At 42.5% G+C, this 25,713-nt stretch overlaps 1 protein-coding gene across 1 annotated transcript in view; it reads left to right on the top strand.

Annotated features, from left to right (window-relative positions):
• Positions 1 to 25,713, top strand: part of HIVEP3 (HIVEP zinc finger 3) — a 286,250-nt gene that overhangs the window by 252,137 nt on the left and 8,400 nt on the right. Inside the window, exons 6-7 of the mRNA XM_070764121.1 lie at positions 4,303 to 4,478; positions 19,799 to 19,897. Coding sequence (XP_070620222.1) covers positions 4,303 to 4,478; positions 19,799 to 19,897 — 275 coding nt within the window. The remainder of the gene's footprint in view (positions 1 to 4,302; positions 4,479 to 19,798; positions 19,898 to 25,713) is intronic.

The following is a 25,713-nucleotide window of genomic DNA, read 5'->3' as shown; positions in this document are numbered from 1 at the left end:
CGACTCCTGGGGGAAGGATCGTGAAAACCTCTGTTACCATCCCACTCCTAGGGGAAGGATATTGCAAAATCTCCATTCCTACCCCACTCCTGGGGGAAGGATATTGCAAAATCTCCATTCCCACCCCACTCCTGGGGGAAGGATAGTGAAAATCTCCGTTCCCATCCCACTCCTTATTCTTAACAATTTCCCTGTCACTATTACGTATACTGACGTTAAGCAGCGCAAAGCATTCTTAGGTTAAAAATAGTTTAAGCAGAAGAAGGTTTGCAGTATTGTTTGATAGAGGGAAATCCTAGTCGTTTAAATTTCCCAGCATTGGACAAACAACATAGAGGGACCAGATTTTAAGTGTATTTAAAGCCCTGGGCAAACCAGAGATTATCACTTGATGTAGAAAATGTCATGAGGAGAAGACATCATTTTGACCTAATCTATTTTGCGAGATAGTTGTGAATATATCGAATTGGGACGAGGAACACTTTCATGTCAGTTTTGGAGGAGGTGGGTGATGATGATGATGTTGGAGGAGGAGGAGGAGGAGGAGGAGGAGGAGGAGATATATCTCCAACATCCAAGTTCTCTTGGGCCAAATTCTTGGAAATCTGTTGCTTCTTCATGAGAAACCATTTCTTTTCATTCCTTTGCTCTTGCTTCCGTTTTCCATCGCTCAGTAGGCAAGCTTCCAAAAGATAATTTCATAGCCCCAGTAAGATTTGGATAGAGAGCAGGCCAGACCCCCCAAAGATGTAATCCCCCCTCCCAATAACTAACCTGGGAATAATTATTTTCTCAATGCTCATTCAGCAACCCTGTCCTTTTGGTGTGTATTTAAGGTCTGGAAGGGATTCCTTTCCTGTTTTGTCAAATTTCCCAGCTGTTTGTGGCTCCAATCTTGCATGTGGGTGTAATGCAGCATCTGGGAACAGACAGTTTGGCAGAGTTCCCTGGCCCTGGGTTTCCCAGTCTTCATGTGTCTGACTTCTTTGGAATTGCCTTGGAGAACGATAGCTTGAGCATGGTTGGATCTAAGGAAACCCCGCTGAAAAGTTGGGTTTGGGGGTTTCTAAAGGCCCACCTTGTTTGAAATAGGGGAAAGCAAGGGTGCAATATTGGTAAACCCCATTTCTCAAATCATCTGTTTGTTTGAATGAGTGAATGTCTTTGCAGGAATCCATCCTCTGAGTCAGTGTTGTCAATATTGTGGCTATTTTTCTTTTGAATTTTTAACCTGAACCTGACATAAAAGAGTAATATGCCTTTTATCATCAGAGTTAACCAACCAGCCCAGCACTCCATTTCTCTACTTCCTTTTTTTTTTTTTGAGCTAATAGCTACTCTAGAAAAATTGTGTGCATTAGCAAAAATAACTAGGTCCAGTTTACTCCGTCTGACATATAACTGTGCAACAGGATAGCTATGCAGTAGTATGGGGATGCAGAGGTGGATCTCAACCTCTGGTCTTCGTTGATTTCCCAGGATCTGTGGGGGGGTTTTAATGATAGTTTTACTGACTTTTATGTGAACAGTAGCAATTGTAACTATAGAACACTTATAAGTTTCAGTCTCAATTATTCAAACTACCCTGTATTCCCCCAAAATAAGACCTTCCCCTGATAATAAGCCCAATCAGGTTTTGAGTGCATAGTGGTAAGGCCAAGCACTTATTTCAGGATTCAAAAAAATACAAGACAGCGTCTTATTTTCGGGAAAACACGGTATATACAGAAGAAGAAAAATGGAAAGCAGTAGAATGACATAAAGAAATAAAAGTGGATAATTAGAAGATAATTAGAAAAGAAAAAAAGCAAAACCTTGCTTTGTTTTGTCAAAACGACCAATTTCATTTGTGGAGCCCTATCTGCTGGCATGCGAGCCATTGCCCTAGCTCAGCTTGAACGTGCATGTGTGTGCCGGCCAGCTGATTTTTGGCTCACACAGAGGTCCTGGGAGGGTGTTTTTGGGTTCGTGGGTTCCAGAGAGCCTCCAGGGGGATGGGGGAGGGCATTTTTACTCTTCCCCATCTCCAGGGAAGCCTTTGGAGCCTGGGGAGGGTGAAATACAAGCCTACTGGGCCCACCAGAAGTTGGGGAAGAGGCCAATTTTGGCCTCCAGAGGGCCTCCAGGGGGTGGGGGAAGCTGTTTTCGGTCTCCCCAGGCATTGAATTATAGGGGTGGGCACTCGCCATCACTACTTTATGCCTTTCTGCATTACAGTAGTACCTCTAGATACAAGCTGCTCCACATGCAAATATTTCAAGTTATGAGCTGCGACGCAAGCAAAATTTCTGTTCGACACCCGAGCTCAACTTCGGGATACGAGCCGAGCGTCCACTAGGTGGTGCAGGAATTCCATTTTTTCCAGTTATCTCTGCGCGAAAAGCCAAATCTAAATGCATTTGTTCGATATACGAGATGATCGACATACGAGGTCGGCTCTGGCACAAATTAAACTGTACTGGAATTCTTCAGTGGCTGGCCCACAGAAGCAAAATGTGGCTTCCAGACACATCTTTTCTGATGGCAAAAATAAAAAAATCCCATTGCAATTTTGTTTTTGGGTAGAGAGTGAGAGGTCTTAGGACCTTTCCATTTCTTCTTTTTGCTTTGTTTCAAACAGGTTACCTTTTCCAGCATGGTAATGAATAATTAAGAGATAGGATTCTGTGGTTCTTGATATTTCTGCCTCTCCCTCCCTCTTGTGCTGGTATATATTACACAAAAGTTCTTGTTCAGTGAATTATTGAGTACTGTGTGTAGGCACATCAGTTCTTGAACTTCCTTGAGACATGTTAGTGTTAACTGACCTTTACTAATATTTTTCCAAACCTATTCGATATATCTTTGGCATTTGCTGCTCATTTATTATCTTTGTTTTAGATTAACTACAATTAAACTAAAATTGACATTTCTCTTACTTTCTTTTGTGTAGAGCATGCTTGATATTACTAGCCAATGGAATTGTTCAGATTCAGTTCAGCTTTCTGACGTTCCTTGTTTAGATTCTTTATTTTTTAAAATATTTGAATGTTTTAGACACATACTGCCAAGCTATATTCTTTGCAAATTCAAGACACCCCCCTTTCTCTTCCTCCCCGCTCCCAAATAACATACATTGGCCATCTGAACGTCTTTTAGGTAGAGAGACATATTTCTATGCTTTGAATGTAGGAAAAATGAGAGGAACCAATCGCTTGTCCAAATAATAGATGTGAATTATGAATATCACCACAGTTTTCCCCCCTTTCTTTCCAGCTACATGAATGATGACTTGTTTGTTACTCTAGTGGGAAATAGCAGCTCCTATTACTAGGCTAAGCCAAAAGTGAACAGTGTTTAAAAGTGGGGATATCTTTCCCTGACATGTTCCACATGAATCCCACGTTAATAAGATGAATATGATTTAGAAATTTCAGGGGTTTGTTTGTTTGTTAATTAAACAAGGCTAAAGATTTGGGTTTAGTAGGGTGGGCTTGGAAATCCCTTTCTTGCATAAAACTCTCTGTACACTAAAGGAGAATATTTGTAGCTGAGGGATGACATGAGGAATCCTTGGTGCTCTGCCAGCTTGCTTGTTTGTTTGCAGACATTTCATTACCTAGACTTGGTAACACCATCCATATTAGTGGTGATGAGGTTACCTAGTTTGGGTAAAGAAACATCTGCAAGAAAAAAACAAGTTCAGAGAAGACCCCACATCTCTGTAAACTGTCAGGAAAGTGAAGTCCCCTGTTTATTAAATGTGTTTAATCATTTGGTTCCTCTGAGGCAGGGGTAGGCAAAGTTGGCTCTTCTCTGATATGTGGACTTCAACTCCCAGAATTCCTGAGCTAGCATGATTGGCTCAAGAATTCCGGGAGTTGAAGTCCACAAGTCATAGGAGAGCCAACTTTGCCTACCCCTGCTCTAAGGAGTCTGGATACCGCTCATGGTTCTTTTATTGCTATTGTAATCTTTCTAACCATGAACTGCATGGGATGGGTATGGACCCTCTGCCTTCCTTGTCTAACATTGGCTTCCTTGAATTGGAAAAAAAAAAGCAACTGATAATCTCCATTCAAGGATTGTAGAAGTGCCATGGTTATAAATGCAATATCTGCCTCTCTGGTTCTGGAGGATTCCACCCGCCCATGGTTCTCCGATGCTCACCCGGTGCATTTTTTAAATCTGCAGCCACGAATAATGCAATGGGATTGTGTGTTGGTTCAATGCTTATCTATATATTTTTCTTTTCAAGGAGACTTGCTATGTTAAGGTGGGAAATCTTTTGCTTCTGTTACCATGACACCCTGTTGCTCATAGGTACAAATCAAACGAAGAGTATGTGTATGTGCGAGGCCGTGGACGAGGGAAGTATGTATGTGAGGAGTGTGGAATTCGCTGCAAGAAACCCAGCATGCTGAAGAAACACATTCGCACGCACACAGACGTCAGGCCCTATGTCTGCAAGTACTGTAACTTTGCTTTTAAAACCAAAGGTAAGCACCCAGTCAGCTCTGGGCTCATCTTCCTAGTGCATTGGCTTGCTGGTTGACATTCCTTTCAGGGGCAGCAGCAGACAGAGGCTTCAAGCGCATTTGGAGAAGACCTAGAACAGTGATGGCGAACCTTTATTTCCCCCCTTGGGTGCCAAAAGCACATGTGCATGTGCTATTGCACATGCTCAAGTGCCCACGCCTATAATTCAATGCTGCCCCACTATCCATGCATGTGCGCACGATCCCCCCCGCTCCTCCATTTCCCAGTAGGTCTGGTTTTCACCCTCTGCAGGCTCCAGAGGCTTCCTGAGAGCCTAGGGAGTGCAAAAACGCCCTCTCCTGCCCCCCAGAGGCCTCCAGAGGCCAAAACCGCCCTCCCAGAGCCTCCATGTGAACTGAAAATCAGCTGGCCAGCATGCTGGAGCTGAGTTAGGGCAACAGCTCACATGCGGTCATATATGGCTCCACATGCCACCTGTGGCATGTGTGCTACAGGTTCACCATCACTGACCTAGAACCTCAAACTGGCTGATGTTGGCTGAAGCATGGCACCAAAAGCAAAGCTGTCATCTGCGGGAAAACCTTTGACTGGCATATGCCTTTTGCACAGGTAGTCCTTGACTTAATGACCGCAACTGAGCCCCCAAATTTCTTCTCTTAAGACGTTTGTTAGGTGAGTTTTGCCCACCTTTCGTTAAGGGAATCATTACAATAAGTTCATATGCCGGTTGTTACTAATAGTCTCGCTTCTTCCCCATCGACTTGTGGGAAGGTCACAAAAGGGGATGACGTGACCTTGGGACACAGCAATGGTCAAGAGTAGGAACCAGTTGCCACGTACCTCAATTTTGACCACACAATCATGGGGATGTTGCCAAGGTTGGAACTAGGAAAAACAGTAATAAGTCACATTTTTCAGTGCTGTTGTAACTTTGAACGTTCACTAAATTAACTATTGTAATTTGGCAACTACCTGTATAATGTTTGAGACCAAGGGAGATCAGAACCAGTGGTTGCCAAGCTAGAGAAAGCTATTTTGACATAAATCACCCATGTTCCTTCACTGAAAGCATATTGGAACAATGAACATCTATGTCATGTATTCATTAATTGAACAGGCAATCAAATAGTACAGTAGAATCTCTGGTCACAAACACTTCTGACCAAGACCAAATCAGGTTCCAAGCAAAAATGTGACATTTTTTTTCATGGGTGATTTCCCCCTCTACGTCATTTTTTTTTTGGTAAGCATCAAATTTCTAAAATTAGGTTGCAGTCATGACCAAATTAGGTTGTGGAATGACCAAAGTTATGGAGTGAATTATGGTTGTGACCAGAGGTTCTACTCTGGGGTGAAATGCTATGGGTTCAGACTGGTTCGCCCAAACTGTTAGTAAAAAAATGCTACCGATTCACGTGAACTGCTATTAACCAATATATACAACGATCAGGTGGGGGTTCCTACCTTTTGTCGCTACCGGAACGCTCCTGGGGACCAGCACAGGGGTATCCGATGGGCACACGTGTGAGTCCTTGCGTGAAATTTGGTTTCTGCACATGTGCCGGAAGCCAAATCTCGGGTGAGGACGCACATGAAAGTGAGATTTTGGCAATTTTTGCCAACATTTTTGCTTCTGGGCATGCACGAAAGCAAAAAAACCAAAGGAAATGAGCAAAATCTCATGCGCAAGAGTGTCCTCGCATGAGATTTTGCTTCTGGCACATGCACAGGAGCCAAAACTCATGCGGGCATGTGTGCGCATGCGCATCTCCATTTCCGCTACCAAAACCCCTATCCCAGCCATACCAGGTGCAACACACTACTGATTCTCCCCCTTGCTGTTGTACTACTTTTGCAGACTGATAGCTTCCAAATGCTCCTTTGTCATTGTTGCACAATAGTGCCCACGGTGTGCATGAATGTGCAAATCGAAGCATGGCAGACTTCAGAGGATTTCAGCCCGGTTCTACTGTACCTTGCTACAGGACAAAAATTATCCAGAGCCATGTTTCTATAGGTCCCATAGGCATTCTCAAACCTAACATATGCTATCCATTTTTATACTTGACCTACTCTTATTGGCAATTTTACATACCGATGGTCCTTGACCTTTCATTTAGTGATCATTCAAAATTACAAAAAAAAATTCCACATGACTGTTGTGGCATCCCATAGTCATGTGATCAAAATTCTGGTGTTTGGCAACAGGTTCATACTTATGACCATTGCTGTGTTCCAGGGGTCATGTTGATCCCCCTTTTTAACCGTTGACCAAGCAAGGTCAATGTGGGAGCCAGATTTACTTGACAACCATGTTACTAACAATTGCAGTGATTCACTTAACAACTGTGGCAGGAAGAAAGGTTTGTAAACAGGGCAAGACTCACTTTACTGTCCCACTTAGCAACAGAAATCTTGAGCTCAATTGTGGTCCTAAATGAAGTACTTACCTGTCTTCTCCCAAAAGACCCTCCTTCCAATCCAAATCTCAAATGCTCATTCCCTGCCCTGCGTCTCTTTAAGCTTTTGGATCTGTTAGCTTAATTGCTTCCCATCTTTGGTTTATTGATAGATAAGAGAGAATTTCAATTCTTGAAATAAAGATAATTCTAAAATCATGACTGAATTGCAGACAGAAGGATTATAAACCAAGAGGGATATGAAACCTGAGCAGCTTTTTTAAAATTGCTGAACGTGATGGGAAGAGGGATGGCTTAAAATAAAATATGCAATTATTTTTAATAACATAGTAGTATGGGTAAATTAGAAGTATCCCTGTGCATTGTGTGCAATGCTCTTAAGAGCAAAGTATCCCCTTCTTTTCAGTGGAAATAGCTCATGAGGGAACTTAGCTACGAGTCATTATGTTGTTGAGAAATTTTCAGAAGGGAACATGAGGTTAGACTTGGGAGGAATGGCATCTTAACTTAAACTGGTATGGATTTTTCTGCAAGTGATAGTCATGATATTCACAAAAATTATCAGTGTTGCATAGGAAGTGTGTCTGGGCTTTGCCAAAGACCTCTGTAGCTAATTAGCCTGTACTAACCCTGATCAAGTATAGAAATCTTTACCTAGGACCGTGATAACAAACCTATGGCATGGGCGCCAGAGGTGGCATGCAGAGCCCTCTCTGTGGGCACATGTACTGTTGCCCCAGCTCAGCCAGCTGGTCATTGGGTTTCCGAGGCAAGCATATGCGCCAACCTACTGGTTATTGTCTTTCCGGTGCTCCTTCTGATTTGGGCACTCTGTGCCAAAAAGGTTTGCCATCACTGACCTAGGATGACAGAGACTGCTATGAAAAATAAGCATGTTTTGTTTAGGAGAAATCAGCTTACATTTGAAGTGTAAATTCAAGGGTTCCGATTGCCTCCCTTGGGTTATTCTCACTTTTGGTTTCTAGAACTAAGAGTTGCTGTTGGGTCTTCATCAAAGTATAAACTCTGGGTTTGAATTCATATAGTGCATTAGTTAGAAAGCTGGTAACCGCCTCCTCCCAAGGCTTTGAAAAGAAATATTCAATTGGCATACAATGCTTGCCCAGAAGGATCATGTGAATGGGTATGGGGAAAGTATTTGGAACATTTCTTTGATATCTTGATGTATTTGAAATGTGGGATTAAACGACTGTGAGCAATGTAAGTTCTGGCCTAGAATTCATCATCTGAATTCTAATATCTATCCATCTATCCATCTATCTATCTATCTATCTATCTATCTATCTATCTATCTATCTATCTATCTATCTATCTATCTATCTACAGTATCTATCTGTCTGTCTGTCTGTCTGTCTATCTACCTACCTACCTACCCACCTCGGCCCAACCCAGGGCCATTTCCAAGGCAATTAATTTATTCATAGCCAACAAACTATATTGTGTATGTGTCACATGTTTTTGCTGAATTTGAAAATTAAGGGAGACTAGGTCTCCCTTAATTTTCAAATTCTAGTCTCTCTTAATTTTCAAATTCAGCAAAAACATGTGATAAATATAAGAGAGAGAGAGAGAGAGAGAGAGAGAGAGAGAGAAAGAGAGAGAGAGAGTTTGTTTTCAGTTCAATGAAACATAGGCATGGAGGAATGTGCCTCTTTAGTTTAGAAGGTTTTTTTCCTGAAGAAAATCAGAAAGAATTGAACTTCTTTCCCAAAGTAATTAAAAGTTTGGAATTTGCTTCTGCCCCCTTCCTTTCTTTCTTTCTTTCTTGCTTCTTTCCTCCCTCTCTCCATTTTTACCTACCCACCTACCTACCATTTCAAATGTCTTGCTCTCAGTCATCTCAATTCCCAACATCCATTCTTTTTGAATACCTTCCATCACAACTCTCGGCAACAATACGGATAGCATACAGGAGGAATAAAATATCTTTTCTGAGTCCACTCTTCTTCTTTTTCTTCTTGTACATCATACATCCACATGCTTATGTGTCCTATGTGAGGAGACAGAAGGTTTTTATGCAGAAAGTCAAGCATTACCCTCCACCCCACTCCTTCTCATGGATTTTAATCTAAGACAGAAAAAAAAATCAGCAGCTCTTAAAATGTTGCATTTTCTTGGAAGCTAAGTCCCTGAATATCTATTGCGGCTTTCCCAGAGGTCTAAACGGCACAGAGCACAAGTATACAGGTAAAACAGAACATATACAGTAAAGATAATTACACCATTTTCAGGACCTTGGACAACTTCACGAGAAAAAAAAATGTTGTCCTATGTCTAAAAATGCAGACAGAACCTAGTCATTTATTTAATACCTGGGGGATGATGGCAGCAATCTTTAAAACAATTCAAGGCAATTACTGTAGTTTCATGCTGATTGGGTAGCTGAAAAATAGTAGAAACCCCTAGGGTTATACTGTAGTAATCAGAATTTGAGGTGGAATGGAGGACTGAATTTTCATATAAGGAGGGCATAGAGGAAAGCTCTGCTTTCTCTTGATCAGATGGAGATTTGCAACTCACCTGTCCCTTTTCTGGGTTTTGACTCTCAGTGCAAGGAACATCATAATGCTTGTATGATGAAAATATAGGTCCTCATTTCTGCATATAAAAGAATGACTGCACAACAGAAGACTATCAAAGCAGACATAGAACATTGTTTCTATTCTGTTCCAACTTTGTCGATTTGTAAACATGATTACAAGATAACTTTGGAGACAGTAATAAACTTGGAGAAAAGATTGTTGCCAATTTTTCTGGGATTTCTTTCCTCCCCGTGAAGCTTGAACTAGCAAAATGTTCCTAGTATCTGTAGTACTGTATTATCAAAAGTTTTTCAGTGAAGATAAGAAATCTAAATAAGAGCATTATGGGATTTGACATGTTCAACTGATGCTATGATACTTTTGGAGAATGAGATAGTTGGGAAACAATTAGCAGTCAGATTCGTGTCCTTCAGAAATCTCAGATACTGGTCAAATACAATAGTGTAAACCAGTGTTTCCCAACCTTTTTTGAGCTGAAGCACATTTTTCATATTTTCAAAATCCTGGGGAACATTGAGCGGGGGGGGGGGGGGCGACTAAAAATGTTTGGACAAAAAAAATATCTCTCTTCCTCCCTTTCGCTCTATTTCTCTCTCTCCCTCTTTCTCTCTCTCTCTTCCTTCCTTTCTTTCTCTCTCTCTCCATCCCTCATTCTTTCTCCCTTCCTTAGTCTCTTTCTCTCTCTCTCCCTCCTTCCCTCGCTCTATGTCTTTCTCTCTCCCTCCTTCCCTCCCTCTATGTCTTTCTCTCTCCCTTCTTGCTCTCTCTCTCTCTTGCTTTCTTTCTCTCTGTCTCTCTTTCTCTCTCTCTCTTTCTCTCTCTCTCTTTCTCTCTTGCTATCTCTTTCTGTGTGTCTCTCTTGCTATCTCTCTCTCTCTCTCCCTCTCTCTTTTGCTATCTCTTTCTTTCCCTCTCTCTCTCTCTCTCGGCACACTGGTTGAAAAACAGTACTAGTCATTGAGTTGCAAGGTAGAATAGCATTTATTCCTGCTGCAAAGGAAACCCTGGAGAGGTCTGGAGAAGTCTGACCTTCTGCAGAAGTCAGTTTATTGGAAAAAGTTTTTCCCCTCTCTGAATTTTACCCTACTTCCCAAAGTTTGCTTGCTAAAAAACAAAAAAACAAGTTCTATTGCACAAATAAATTTGAGGTACTTTTCAGTGCACTTGTTATAATGGGTAAGTGGGATGTAGCCTTTGAAATGAATTTAAGCAATTTCAAATATTCACCCTAAAAGGTGAAGCAAGATTAACTATACGATTCATGTGTGTGTTAAGAGCCAGTAAAAGGTTATTCTGTGCCATAGAATTATTTGAGCACATCTAAGCCACTTAGAATCCAATTACAGTGCTGAGCAAAAACCTACTTTCTCCCATTCTCCAACTGAAGGAAATGACAATTGAAAGTCTTTAATTTTGTTTGGGTTGTGTTATTCGCATATAGTGAATGGGCCCTTTCCCCATTTTTTCCTTCTGCTTGGATTGCTTCTTGCAAAGTGAATTTATTATTATAACTTAACTTGAGCTTGGACCTAGAAGTGCCTGTTATGCAGATACACAAATACAGAGCTATATAAACATATAGCAAAGAATGCCATCACAATATTATTTTGCTTGATTTGCTGCATTTAATCTTGATCTTTGCATACATTTTGCTATGCTGAATTTGGATAGCCAAATTCTGTGGCTATCCAAAAAGAATAAATGTTGTTAAACTGATTGCGTAGTAGTGAAGGTGCTGGCTTAGAAACCAGGAGACAGTGAATTCTAGTCCTGTCTCAGGCATGAATCTGTGACCACCTTCTGCCGCACGAATCCCAGCGACCAGTTAGGTCTCACAGAGTTGGCCTTCTCCGGGTCCCGTCAACTAAACAATGTTGTTTGGCGGGACCCAGGGGAAGAGCCTTCTCTGTGGCGGCCCCGGCCGTTTGGAACCAACTCCCCTCAGATATCAGAGTTGCCCCCACCCTCCTTGCCTTTCGTAAGCTCCTTAAAACCCACCTCTGTTGTCAGGCATGGGGGAATTGAGACTTTCCCTTCCCCCTAGGCTAATAAAATTTATGCATGGTATGTCTGTATGTATGATTGGTTTCTTAAATTGGGGTTTTTAAATTAACTTAAATATTAGATTTGTCTATATTGTCTTCTTATTGTTGTTAGCTGTCCTGAGTTTACGGAGAGGGGCGGCATACAAATCTGATAGGTGAATGAATGAATGAATGAATGAATGAATGAATGACAGCTTCAGGCCACTCACTCTCTCTCAACCCACCTAACCCAACCCATCCCACCTAACAGAGTTGTTTTGGGGAAAATCGGAAGAGGAAGGAGTAGTAGGTCTGTTTGCCACCTAGAGTTACTTATAAAGCGATAAAGGTGGGATTAGAAAAAAAAACCTTAGACCTGAAAAGCCCAATCTGGACTAATTTATTATTTGATGAGGAACTGGAAGAGATGGGAAAACCTAACATGTCTTCGTATCTCTAGTGATATATGAGTAGAGATGGGACTGTAGTGAGTTGGTATGATTTTATCTTCTCATTTCTGTCCTTAATTTCTTTCCCCTGCCCCTCAGGATAACAGAATCTTTTATTTATTGCAATAATACCCTATGACTTAGCTGCTGATATTTATTTATTTATTTATTTATTTATTTATTTATTCATTCATTCATTCATTCATTCATTCATTCATTCATTCATTGGATTTGTATGCCGCCCCTCTCCGCAGACTCTGGGCGGCTAACAACAGCAACAAAACAGCATATAATAATAATCCAATACTAAAACAGTTAAAAACCCTTATTATAAAACCAAACATACATACATACATACATACATACATACCATGCATAGAATTGTAAAGGCCTAAGGGGAAAGAGTATCTCAATTCCCCCATGCCTGGCGGCAGAGGTGGGTTTTAAGCAGCTTACGAAAGGCAAGGAGGGTGGGGGCAATTCTAATCTCTGGGGGGAGTTGGTTCCAGAGGGCCGGGGCCGCCACAGAGAAGGCTCTTCCCCTGGGTCCCGCCAAACGACATTGTTTAGTTGACGGGACCCGGAGAAGACCCACTCTGTGGGACCTAACTGGTCGGTGGGATTCGTGCAGCAGAAGGCGGTCCCTGAGATAATCTGGTCCAGTGCCATAAAGGGCTTTATAGGTTATATCCAACACTTTGAATTGTGACCGGAAACTGATCGGCAACCAATGCAGACTGCGGAGTGTTGGTGTAACATGGGCATATTTGGGGAAGCCCATGATTGCTCTCGCAGCTGCATTCTATATTACAGAGAGGATTATGATAGAGAAAGAAAAAGAGAGCGAAAGAAAAAAGAAAGAAAGAAAAAAGAAAAGAAATGGAGACTAGACAAAAACAAACAGACATTAATAAGAAAAATTGTACCAATATTTAGCTCACATTGGGATTAATATGATCCATTATTTAGTACATCTTAGATTGTTCCCACTTTGATATAATTCGACATTGTGATATATGTGAATGTATCTCCTCTGGGGATTGAAGTGTAACCGTTCATTGAAAACATACATCCACAAGGAATAAACCTCAATGTTTGTTGCTGATTATTATTATTATTATTATTATTATTATTATTATTATTATTATTATTATTATTATTATTATTATTTTATTATTATTATTAATAATAATAATGCTATTATTAAGAATTCATTCTTCTTTAGATAATGTAATATGCCAATCATTTTATAGCTTTCCTGATTAGATAATTGTAACTATAGCAAAAATAAGTTATTTTCATTTCCACTTTCCTATTAGAAACGGAGAGGAATATTAAAAAGGAATTTTGTCTGATGCCATTACATTGATCCATAAGCAAAAACTGGAATCACTGTCCAGACTAATTAATCATTTGGCACCCTGAACTCTTTACTATCACACACCCATGTACTGAACTAATTTGGATAAATTCTAACCTCTATATTAGGGTATTATATACTGCTCAAAAAAATAAAGGGTACACTCAAATAACACATCCTAGATCTGAATGAATGAAATATTCTCATTTAATACTTTGTTCTGGTACAAAGTTGAATGTACACAACAGTATGTGAAATTGATTGTCACTCAGTGTTGCTACCTAAGTGGACAGTTAGATTTCACAGAAGTTTGATTTACTTGGAGTTATATTGTGTTGTTTAAGGGTTCCCTTTATTATCTTGAGCAGTGTATATTTATTTGAGGTCATGAAATAAGGTGTAAACTTTTAAATTCTCCTGATCTCCTCAATAATCTAGAATTTGAAACAAATATGTCAAGACTAAGCAGCCTGAATACAAGTCTAGTCCTAAAATGGAATTTTGAAGGTCTGATACATTATACTTATGCTACAGCTGTTGGCGAGAAATGTAACTTTTAAAGTTATATCTAGGACTCGTTCAAACCATTTGATTTGAAGAAATCCTATTCTTGGAAATAGATAATCCAGTAGTTATTCTAAATCCGAAAGTTAGATCCTTTCTACATTAAATAATTGGGATATGAATTAAATAAATATATAAATAAATAATAAACAATTGAACTCTTCTCTTTTTGTTTTTGTAATCTTATAGTTCAAGAATATGTAGCAATTTTTCAAATTAAAGGCTACCCTAGTCCTCTGAGTAAGATTATGTGAACTGTATTTCCCTAATGTGAATTGAATCAGGACAAAAAAAATGGGTGGAATCAGATTAAATGAAACATGAAACATGATTTTGTTTGATTTCAGTGCCAGTCCAATTACATTTCTTTCATAGCCCAATCACCTGCTTTCCCTGCTATTGCACCTTTTCTGTTTGGCTATTTAAGAGATAATAGACATTTACATCTGGTGACTTCAGTGGAGAAAATGTTTACTCGGGACTTGATTAAAAGTTTGTTTCCTCTATCTGCTGTTGGATACAGGTTCCTAGGATTCATAATAAAGCTACTATCACATTCCCAAATGTTTTAGAATTTCTCCCTTCCTTACATTGTGAACCGCAAAAATATTCATTTAAGACTGTGGGATTATAAACGCTCATTGTTGCAATCTCAAAAAAACCACATTCAAACCAAACCCTTTGAATTTTCATCATCTGAGACTTGGTTGGGTTAAGTAACAACTGCAATTTAAAGACTTAAACTGAAGTGTTTTTTTTTTAATGATCCTTAATGCATTGAGCCATATGGCTCTTATCAAGGTTTCTAATGATTCATTAGCTCAGCCCCTCATCATGTTCTTCTGCTGCTTTATTGCAACATTCTCCTCTATGAGCCACAAAAGTCGCATTTACCTGATCACCTGGAAGCTGAGCAGTTACCTGTTTCAATTTATCATCGGGCAAATTGACGTTATTCTGAAAGCACGGCCTATATTTTGAAGTAGTCTGCATGCCTGTAGCAAACCTACCTTGCTTTCAAATGCAAGAAATTTAGGGTAATTCTAGCTAGATAAAACCTCTTTCTGTTTCATATTTGCATGCCGCTTGTGTTCAGATCATGGTTTAATGATAAATGAGCATGCAGGCACTCTGTTTTTGTGTGCTGGAGAAGACTCCCAAGAATCCTTTGAACTGTAAGGAGATCAAATTAGTCGATCCTAAAGGAAATTATTATTATTATTATTATTATTATTATTATTATTATTATTATTATTATTTAGATTTGTATGCCGCCCCTCTCCGCAGACTCGGGGTGGCTCACAGCAGTAATAAAACAATATACAGTAACAAATCTAATATTATTCTGGTCACAATTCAAAGTGTTGGTAATGACCTTTAAAGCCCTACATGGCATTGGGCCAGAATACATCTGGAACCGCCTTTTACCGCACGAATCCCAGCGGCCGATAAGGTCCCACAGAGTTGGCTTTCTCCGGGTCCCGTCGACCAAACAATGTCATTTGGCGAGGCCCAGGGGAAGAGCCTCCTCTGTGGCGGCCCTGGCCCTCTGGAATCAACTCCCCCCAGAGATTAGAACGGCCCCCACCCTCCTTGACTTTCACAAACTACTCAAGACCCACCTTATTCACCAGGCATGGGGGAGTTAAGATATTTCTTCCCCCTACGCCATTACAAGTTATGCATGGTATGTTTGTGTATATGTTTGGTTTTTATAATTAGGGTTTTTAGTTGTTTTATTAAATTGGATTGTTACATGTTGTCTTTTACCATTGTTGTTAGCCGCCCCGAGTCTGCGGAGAGGGGCGGCATACAAATCCAATTAATAATAATAATAATAATAATAATAATAATAATAATAATAAGAAGAAGAAGAAGAAGAAGAAGAAGAAGAAGTCTCCAATAACAAATCTAATATTAAAAGTCTCCAATAACAAATCTAATATTAAAAGTCTAAAAACTCATTATTTAAAAAGCATACACACAAACATACCATATATAAAACTACATAGGCAAGGGGAGATGTCTTAGTTCCCCCATGCCTGACGACAGAGGTGGGTTTTAAGGAGATTACGAAAGGCAAGGAGGGTGGGGGCAATCCTAATCTCCGGGGGGAGCTGGTTCCAGAGGGTCGGGGCCGCCACAGAGAAGGCTCTTCCCCTGGCTCCCGCCAGCTGACGTTGTTTAGTCGACGGGACCCGGAGAAGGCCAACTCTGTGAGACCTAACTGGCCGCTGGGTTCTTTGGAAAGACAGAAATTGGAGCTGAAGCTGAAATAGTTTGGCCACCAAAGGAGAAGAGGGGACTCGTTGGAAAAGACCCTGGAGTTGGGAAAGTGTCAAGCCGGTGCAGAAGCTCATGATAAGTTAGCGGCTTGTCAGACTATCTGGTATTTATTGTCACGGTTTGAGTGATTAATGTCCATTTGAACATTAACCCACTGCGGAGGTGACGGATGAGAGCCCATTCATTTGTTTTCAAAGCAATATTTATTTTTATTATAAAAGTACAAAAATAAACATGTCCCGGTGGACAAAATAACAAATACGTCTTCACATGATGGAGGTTAGAATAGGAATGGAGAATCTTTACATGAAGAAGAAGGATGTGAGGTTAGAAGTGGCAGGATATTACATCATAATAGGAGGATCTTAAAGAAACACACATAGTTAACTATTTAATTACTGAATGCCTATGGGGCTGTCAATATTCAGCGTGACATTTATGAGAACTTGGGAGGAGTCATTTTCATGATGCAACCACCAAGCATTATTTTGAGCGGGTCAAGGCCATCCTATGCCCACCCACCTGGGCAGAAGCAGAAGGAGGACTTGCCATGCTGGCACAATCTGAGTGGGCAACATGACAAGATTGTGGGTGGGGGACAAGGGATGTGAACTTTCAGCTGGGTGGGAAACTCAGACTCAGGTGTAGACTCAGACTCAGGATGGCTCAGGCAATAAATTGGAATTTCGAGGAGTACTTTGACTTGGACTCTGATTTAGTTTGGATGCTACCTGGAACCTTGGCAGGAGAAGAGGGGACTCACTGGAAAAGACTCTGAAGTCGGGAAAGATGGAAAACAAAAGGAGAAGGGGACAACAGAGGATGAGATGTTAGATAGTCATTGATGCAATGAACATGAATTTGGGCAAACCCCAGGAGACAGGATGGGAGGATGGCATGCTATGGACCATGGCAGTCACGGCTGTTGTACATACTCTTGATCAGTTGGAGGATGATGAAGTTATTGAGGACTCAGATTCAGATACTGTTTATGAAGTAGTGGGGGGCCCGGGGTTACAGGTAGTAGAACAGGTAGGAGGCCAGCCACAGGATGGGGCTATGAGTTCAGCATCTAGCGAGGGAGAATCAGACGCGCGCTGGGTTAACCCTAAATTCAGAAGGATTCAGAAACGTAGAGAGCAAAGGTCTGGAAGAAGATATTAAGGAGAGGAATGGGTTAAATATTGTAGTGAGGTATTTGGCACGTCAGGGGGCTAGTGGAGAAGAAGGGTGGAGTTTCAACATTGCTGAAAAGAAATATGGAGGTGCTTTCGCCACGCTAAAGTAAGCCAAAGTATTTTGTATTGTATTTAGTCAGTGCTGCTGTTTTTTTAAAGCTATGTAGTTAGGAAATAAATCTTGTCTAAGTGAAGCAGGAAAAGGAATGTGAGAAATGCGGCTAAGAGAGAAATAAACGGAGTTGCTTTATTCATGAAATGATGCATTTAATGAGAGTTATTTGCAATTACTAAACTTCTACCAGAAACCAGAACAACAGCAAACATTTTTTACTTGGGTGGCAAAAGGGAGCACATGCAATAGTGTGTGCATGCATGCCCACACCCATAAGGCAATGCCTTCCCCTGTGCATGCTTGTGCAACTCTCTACACTAGCGCACCACCAAGTATGCACACACAATCCCCCCATTGCCTCTCTGAACATGCACACGGGCCTCACTGAAGCCCCTGGGGTTCTGGTAGGCCCATTGGGCTTTTTTTTTGCCCTCCCAAGGCTTCAGGAGCCGGTGGATGCCAAAAAACAGGCACGATGGGCCTACAGTTCTGGTAGGCCTTGGGTCCATTTTTCACCATCCACAGGCTCCAGAGGCTTTCCTGAAGCCTGGGGAAGGTGAAAACGGCTTCTCCTGCCCCTCAGAAGGCCTCAAATCAGCTGCTGACATAGGGCAATGCCTCCTGTGCCCTCCATGTGCCAGCTGTGGCTCATGTGTGGTTTGCCATCATGGGATTGTGGAGTTGTGAAGAATTGGACATTGGACTTGGTGATTGAAAAAAGACAACAGTACTCTTCGTTTACAAAAAAAATAAGATGCTGATTTAAATGATCTGAGTAGTGATTTCCAGAAGTTGGGAGAATATAAAAATTGGCTGTGATTTTAGTGGAATGGTGGCAGAAATCTTGAGAAACAGACTTCAGGGTACAAACTGCATGTATTTAAAAATTGTAAGGATAAAGCAAGAGGTGAAAGAACCGTTGTAAAGTTTATCCTAAATTAAAAATGAGAATTTAGTCATAACCCTTAGGCCTGCTTTGGTTTCTTCTTCATTTTACTTCATTCCTAGATTTCCTTTGACATCTCCCATCTTTTTGCTAATTTCTGGAGTAGAATTTGCGATTGTGTTCATTTCCTAGGTCAGTATTTTTTTTCCACACAAAAAGGCAACCAAAGGTAATAGTTTAAGTTTAAGTGGATTTGTATGCCGCCCCTCTCCGAGGATTTTAAATACAGTGATACCTCGTCTTACAAACGGCTCGTCATACAAACTTTTCGAGATATAAACTCGGTGTTTAAGATATTTTTGCCCCTTCTTACAAATTATTTTCACCTTACAAACCCATCACTGCTGTTGGGATGCCCCACCTCCGGACTTCCGTTGCCAGCGAAGCACCCGTTTTTGCGCTGCTGGGATTCCCCTGAGGCTCCCCTCCATAGAAAACCCCACTTCTGGACTGCAGAGGAATCCCAGCAGCGCAAAAACGGGCACTTTGCTGGCAACGGAAGTCCGGAGGTGGGGTTTCCCAGCGAGGGGAACCTCAGTGAAATCGCAGCATCGCAAAAACACAGAGGTCCGGAGGTGGGGTTTCGAGGACTTCGGTGTTTTTGCGATGCTGCAATTTCACTGATGCTCCCTTCTCTGGGAAACCCCACCTTCGGAGTTCCATTGCCAGCGAAGCGCTCGTTTTTGCGATGCTGGGATTCCCCTGCTGGGATTTCCCTGCAGCATTACAAAAACACAGAAGTCTGTAGGTGGGGTTTCCCATGGAGGGGAGCCTCAGGGGAATCCCAGCAGCGCAAAAACAGGTGCTTCGGTTGGCAAAAGGGGTGAATTTTGGGCTTGCACGCATTAATCGCTTTTCCATTGATTCCTATGGGAAACATTGTTTCACCTTAAGAACCCTGTCCCGGAACCAATTAAGTTTGTAAGACAAGGTATCACTGTAGTTCTATTTAAAAAAAAAAAACTGGGAACTTTTCGATACTTGATTTGGGAATCCCATCATCATCACCTTAAGAATTGCAGCAGCCACCTGACACTACTTCTAGGCATGATGAGGCTGTCTCTGCTTTATGCATTCTGGTAATGATTATCTGGTATCCCCTGCCTCTTTTGCATATCACAGGGAAGGGGTTTGAAGTAGGGCTTTCCCTGTTTTTGCAAAGCATGTGCCCGCTGGCTTTTTTCTGCCTTGCATGAGAGCTAGCAGTTGTGAAAAGCAATTCTGCAGTAATTGGGGGAAGCAGACTACAAATTAGCCACTGAGGGCAGCTGCTTGATGTCAAGAGCAGTAGCCACCTGTTCTTCTGGCCTTGGAATGTAAACCATTGCTTGCCGATAAACGCTACTGGTTGCTTGCGTGTAGCTAGCAAATAAGGACTGACGATTTAATGCCTGTTCTGTTTTTCATTTGCAGGGAATTTGACTAAACATATGAAGTCAAAAGCCCACAGCAAAAAATGTCAGGAGATGGGTGTGTTGGCGTCTTCATCGGGGGAGCTGGAACCAGAGGAAGGTAAAGATTTGGGTCTGTACTTTTGGGGGAATGGAACCTGATGCTGTCCACATGGCTGGGATGTCAGGATTTACACCCTGAGGCTAATATTCCAGGTACAGTGAAAATGCTGTAATTAATGTAAAATGGAAGGAATGCTGAGTCACGATGCATCAGCAGGATGTGCTACAACCTGATTGGTCAATACTTGTATATATTGTAATGCACCTTTGCATAGGTGTGGTTAGCAGTGGTTGGTTAGAGTCGTCTAGTGCAGTGTTTCCCAACCTTTTTGAGCCGCGGCACATTATTCACATTTAAAAAATCCTGGGGAATATTGAGCGGTGGGGGGGCGGCGGCTAAAAAAGGTTTGGACAAAAAAAATATCTCTCTTCCTCCCTTTTTCTCTTTCTCTCTCTCTCTCCCTCTTTCTCTCTCTTCCTTCCTTCCTCTCTCTTTCCCTCATTCTCTCCATACATGCTGGTGTTGCGCTGGGCATGGGTGTGGGGCTGGAGCCTCCGTCCCGGCCCAGCCAGCAGGCAAGTGCCAGCCATGCAATGCCAGCATGTACGGCATACAGCAACATGTCCAGCTGCCACCGTCGGTGTCTCTGTCCTGGAGTTCTGTCTCGCATCCGACCACTCTGCCGCCACCCAGCGGCTACTACCCGCTGCCGCTGCTGCCACCACCCTCCCGCTGCCGCCACCCTCCCGCTACTGCCGCCCTCCCGCCGGGCCCCAAAGCTCACCTGCTGCCACCACCAGGGAAGTTCCAGCCAGGCGGGGTGCTGCAGCTGCAGAAAAACTTGGAAGGCGCAAAGAAGGAAGCTCAGCTTCCGGTCTCACAACTTTTTGCTCTTCACACTCTCAGCAAAAAGTTGCGAGACCAGAAGCTGAGCTTCCTTCTTCATGGCATACCTGACCATGTCTCACGGCACACTAGTGTGCCGCGGCACACTGGTTGGGAAACACTGGTCTAGTGTAATAGTTTGATTAGTTGTTCTGTAATATAGTATAGAGCAGTGATTGTGAACCTTTTTTTCCTTGGGTGCTGAAAGAGCCTCCGTGCGTGCTATCGCACATGCGGGAGTGCCCACGACCATAATTCAATACTTGGGGAGGCAAAAACAGCTCCCCACAGCCCCGGAGGCCCTCTGGAGGTTAGAAATGCCCTGTTTCCCAACTTCTGGTGGGCACAGTAGGCTTGTGTTTTGCCCTCCCCAAGCTCCAAAGGCTTCCTCTCCCACCCTTCCACCCCGGAGGCTCTCTCTCAGAGCTTCTGTGTAAGCCAAAAATCAGCTGGCCAGCACACACATTGGAGCTGAGCTAGGTCAACAGCTCACGTGCCAACAGATATGGCTCCACACGCCACCTGTGGCACCCGTGCCATAGGTTCACCATCATTGGTATAGAGCAGTGTTTCCCAACCTTGGCAATTTGAAGATATTTGGATTTCAACTCCCAGAATTCCCCAGCCAGCAAATGCTGGCTGGGGAATTCTGGGAGTTGAAGTCCTGATATCTTCAAGTTGCCAAGGTTGGAAAACACTGGTATAGAGTATATAGTTTTGATACTAAGAAGAAGTAAAAGTGATCTGAAGAAAGAGCTCCTGCTGTAGTGTCTTTATTAAAGAAACTTTCCATTGCCTGAGATCCTTCCCATTTCCAAAGCAAGTTCTAAATTAACTCTGACATGGGATTGGGTGCCCATTCCCAGAGTCACCGAGCATGACCACGGCTGCGAGATTTTGACAGTTGTAGGCGTGAATCGTCTCAAGGGCCTTACCCCTAGACACCATTCTTGATGCTAAGTGGAGATGCAGATCTTGGGCAACATTTGACTCCCATTTTAACAAGTAGGTGGGAACTTCCGCGGCGTGGCTTCTTCGATAAATGGCCTCTTGGTGGAGCGCAGCCTCCGCTGCCATCATTATGAGAGCTTCTGTCTCTGCAGCATTCATTTTGTCTTTTTATTCTTTTAGAGTTGTCAACACTTGATTTGAGACAGAGTGGGGGCAAATGTGGCTTTTGCCTATGCTGCAATATGGCTCCTCCTAGCTAGATTTAAACAGATTGATTGATTGATTGATTGATTGATTGATTGATTGGATTTGTATGCCACCCCTCTCCGTAGACTCGGGGCAGCTAACAACAAGAATAAAAAACAGCATGTAAATTCAATACTAAAACAACTAAAAACCCTTTATTGTAAAACTAATCATACATACAAGCAAACATACCATGCATAAATTGTAAAGGCTTAGGGGGAAAGTTCCCCCATGCCTGATGGCAGAGGTGGGTTTTCAGGAGCTTACGAAAGGCGAGGAGGGTGGGGGCAATTCTAATCTCTGGGGGGAGTTGGTTCCAGAGGGCCGGGGCCGCCACAGAGAAGGCTCTTTCCCTGGGCCCCGCCAAACAACATTGTTTAGTTGACGGGACCCAGAGAAGGCCAACTCTGTGGGACCTAACTGGTCGCTGGGATTCGTGCAGCAGAAGGCGGTCCCTGAGATAATTTATGTTAGAGATCAGTTCAGGCCATCATTTCCATTGGTTCAGTCTGTTTGGGCAAAGAACAAGGAAGGGAGGGAGAGAGAGAGAAGGTGGGGAGAGAATTGGAATCTTTCTCTCTCCCCATCCCTCCCTTTCCCTCTCTCCTTCCTTCTCTCCCTCTTCAGAAGAGAAGGATTTAAGGGTAGTGATTTCTGACAGTCTCAAAATGGGTGAACAGTGCAGTCAGGTGGTAGGGAAAGCAAGTAGGATGCTTGTCTGCATAGCTAGAGGTATAACAAGCAGGAAGAGGGAGATTGTGATCCCGCTGTATAGAGTGCTGGTGAGACCACATTTGGAATACTGTGTCCAGTTCTGGAGACCTCACCTACAAAAAGATATTGATAAAATTGAACGGGTCCAAAGACGGGCTACAAAAATGGTGGAAGGTCTTAAGCATAAAATTTATCAGGAAAGACTTCATGAATTCAATCTGTATAGTCTGGAGGACAGAAGGGAAAGGGGGGACATGATCGAAACATTTAAATATGTTAAAGGGTTAAATAAGGTCCAGGAGGGAAGTGTTTTTAATAGGAAAGTGAACCCAAGAACAAGGGGGCACAATCTGAGGTTGGTTGGGAGAAAGATCAGAAGTAACATGAGAAAGTATTGTTTTACTGAAAGAGTGGCAGATGCTTGGAACAAACTTCCAGCAGACGTGGTTGGTAAATCCACAGCAACTGAATTTAAACATGCCTGGGATAAACATAGATCCATCCTAAGAAAAAATACAGGCAAATAGTATAAAGGCAGACTGGATGGACCATGAGGTCTTTTTCTGCCGTCAATCTTCTATGTTTCTATGTCCCCCCCCCCCCCCGCTCTCTCTGTGTTTACCTCTTTTTGCTTTGCAGCAGACAAAAACAGTGCTTGGAAGCCTTGGTGCCTTGCCAGAGTTTCACCCCTGGGGGATGAAAGCACATGCAGGCAAGGGAGGGCGAGGGAGCAGCATTGTGTCAGTCACCAGGGAGGTGCACTCATATGTGTCAGCCATAGACATCTGCTCTGGCATCAGGTTGCTGCAGGAGCTTTCGAGCCTGTTAACTTGCTCAGAATAACCGATGCGCTTCCAGAATGGTTCTTGGCCTTTTAGATGGATTGCTTCTGGTTTGCTTTCAGGGGCATTTGGAGACACAGGGTGGTCCTGGCCAAACCATGACATCATACTTATATATAAGCTGAGTTTTCAAAGGAGGAGAGAAAGGGAATGAAAAACAGATCTGTTCACTTCGAGTGTTTGCTGGAAATTGGGATTCTGGCTGGAGCTGTAGAGAACTACAGGACAGTGAGGGCTGGAGCCAGGAGGGTCTGTGTGACAGTTCACAATGGCCAGGTGGGTGTGGCTGGGTGGGCGTGGCCAGGTGGTTGCAACCAGGTCACCATGACTAGGTGGGCGTGGCTGCCAAGGACCATGGCGGTACAACTTGCTCTGTGTGGACCTAGCTGTGCCAACTGATCATTTAATGACTTTTCATGCCATAGTTGTTAAGTGAATCATTGCAGTAGTTAAATTAGTAACATCGTTAAATAAGCTTATTGATTAGCCTATTTAGGCCATAATCAAAATGCAAAGTTCAAACACGTATCACCGATAAAATTCTATAAAAGCGATTTAAAACAGTGAGTTTCATTTCAGCAGAGTTCAGAGTGAACGGGTACAGAGTGTGGAGAGTGAACTACACTCAGCCTTAAGCTTTAGTTTTGATTCTCTGCATAGACTCAGAAGTGTCCTTAGTTGCTATGCCTATTCATTGGGTGCCATTGCTACCACTGGCTCTCCCAGTCATGAATATTCTAACACAATGATTGGATTAGGAGACCTCTGATGTTTCTTCCAGTCCTAGGATTCTGTTGTTTCATTCCTTTCATTCCTTTAAAGCAGGGCTGTCAAACTCAATTTCATTGAAGGTCACAGCAGAGTTGTGTTTGACCTTGGGTGGGGGGGTTAACTTAAATTGATTAGAGGGGTGTGTGGCCAGGGAGCATAGAGTCTTCGGAGAGGGGTGGCATACAAATCTAAATAATAATAATAATAATAATAATAATAATAATAATAATAATAATAATAATAATACAGTGTTCCCTCTATTTTCGTGGGGGATGCGTTCCGAGTCCGCCCGCGAAAGTCAAATTTCCGTGAAGTAGAGATGCGGAAGTAAATACACCATTTTTGGCTATGGACAGTATCACAAGCCTTCCCTTAACACTTTAAACCCCCAAATTACCATTTCTCATTCCCTTAACAACCATTTACTCGCCATTATTACTGGTACTCACAGTTGAATAAGACACTTAGTGATCCTGATATTTATAAACATAATTATTTATTTGGCGATAAAAATGCTGATTGGCCGAGATTTCAGCCATTCAGCAATGGCAATGATGTATGATCGGGTGGGAAAAACCGTGGTATAGAAAAAAAAAACACAAAGTATTTTTTAATTAATATTTTTTGAAAAACTGTGGTATAGGCTATTCGCGAAGTTCGAACCCGTGAAAATCGAGGGAACACTGTAATAATAATAATAGTAGTAGTAGTAGTAGTAGTAGTAGTAGTAGTAGTAGTAGTAGCAGCAGCAGCAGCAGCAGCAGCAGCAGCTAGGGTGGATATGGCCAGCTCAATGTCACTCATCAAGGCTTTTTTTTCACTGACAGAGGGCTGCAGGAGACTATCGTGGATCAAAATGGAGTCAGGGTGTGTTGCGTGCAGTCTCCCTGAATTCCATTTTCATTGGCAGATGGCTGCAAGTGGCTGTTGCAGCCAAAAATGGAGCCCTGGCAGGCCACAGGTGGCCCTCCCAAACTCCATTTTCACTGGCAGAAACACCATGAGTCAGCTCTTCACTGTTTCAATAGTGGGCTCATGGGCTGGTTCCGGCCTCCGGAGCCTTCAGTTTAACACCACTGCTTTAAAGAAATTTGCTATATTTCTTCATCAAAACTATTTAATTCCTGCTCCCTTCCTTACCTCCATTCACACACCTCTCTTTTTTGAAGTACAGTGGTCCCTTGACTTTCTCAGGGGATACGTTCCAAGACCGCCTGGGAAAGTCAAATTTCCGCAAAGTAGAGTCGCGCCCTTCCTCCCCCTCCCTCCTCCATTCCTGGTTTTATTTACCCCCAGAACCCGCAGGGGCAAGCAGGGGGCTTTGCTGTGCGGCAGTGGGCAGCAGTAAGACTCGGCTTCAAGTGGAGCGTACCAATGCTCCAAGAATTAAAGGGGAGGGATCGGGAGGCTGGGATGGAAGCAGAGCTTTTATTTAAAGAAGCAGGATGGCTGGGGTGGGGTGGG

Source organism: Erythrolamprus reginae, chromosome 11 (genome assembly GCF_031021105.1).
Source record: "Erythrolamprus reginae isolate rEryReg1 chromosome 11, rEryReg1.hap1, whole genome shotgun sequence".
NCBI lineage: Eukaryota > Metazoa > Chordata > Lepidosauria > Squamata > Dipsadidae > Erythrolamprus > Erythrolamprus reginae.
The sequence above is the reverse complement of the archived record's forward strand: the minus strand, read 5'-3'. Positions and strand labels throughout refer to the sequence as shown.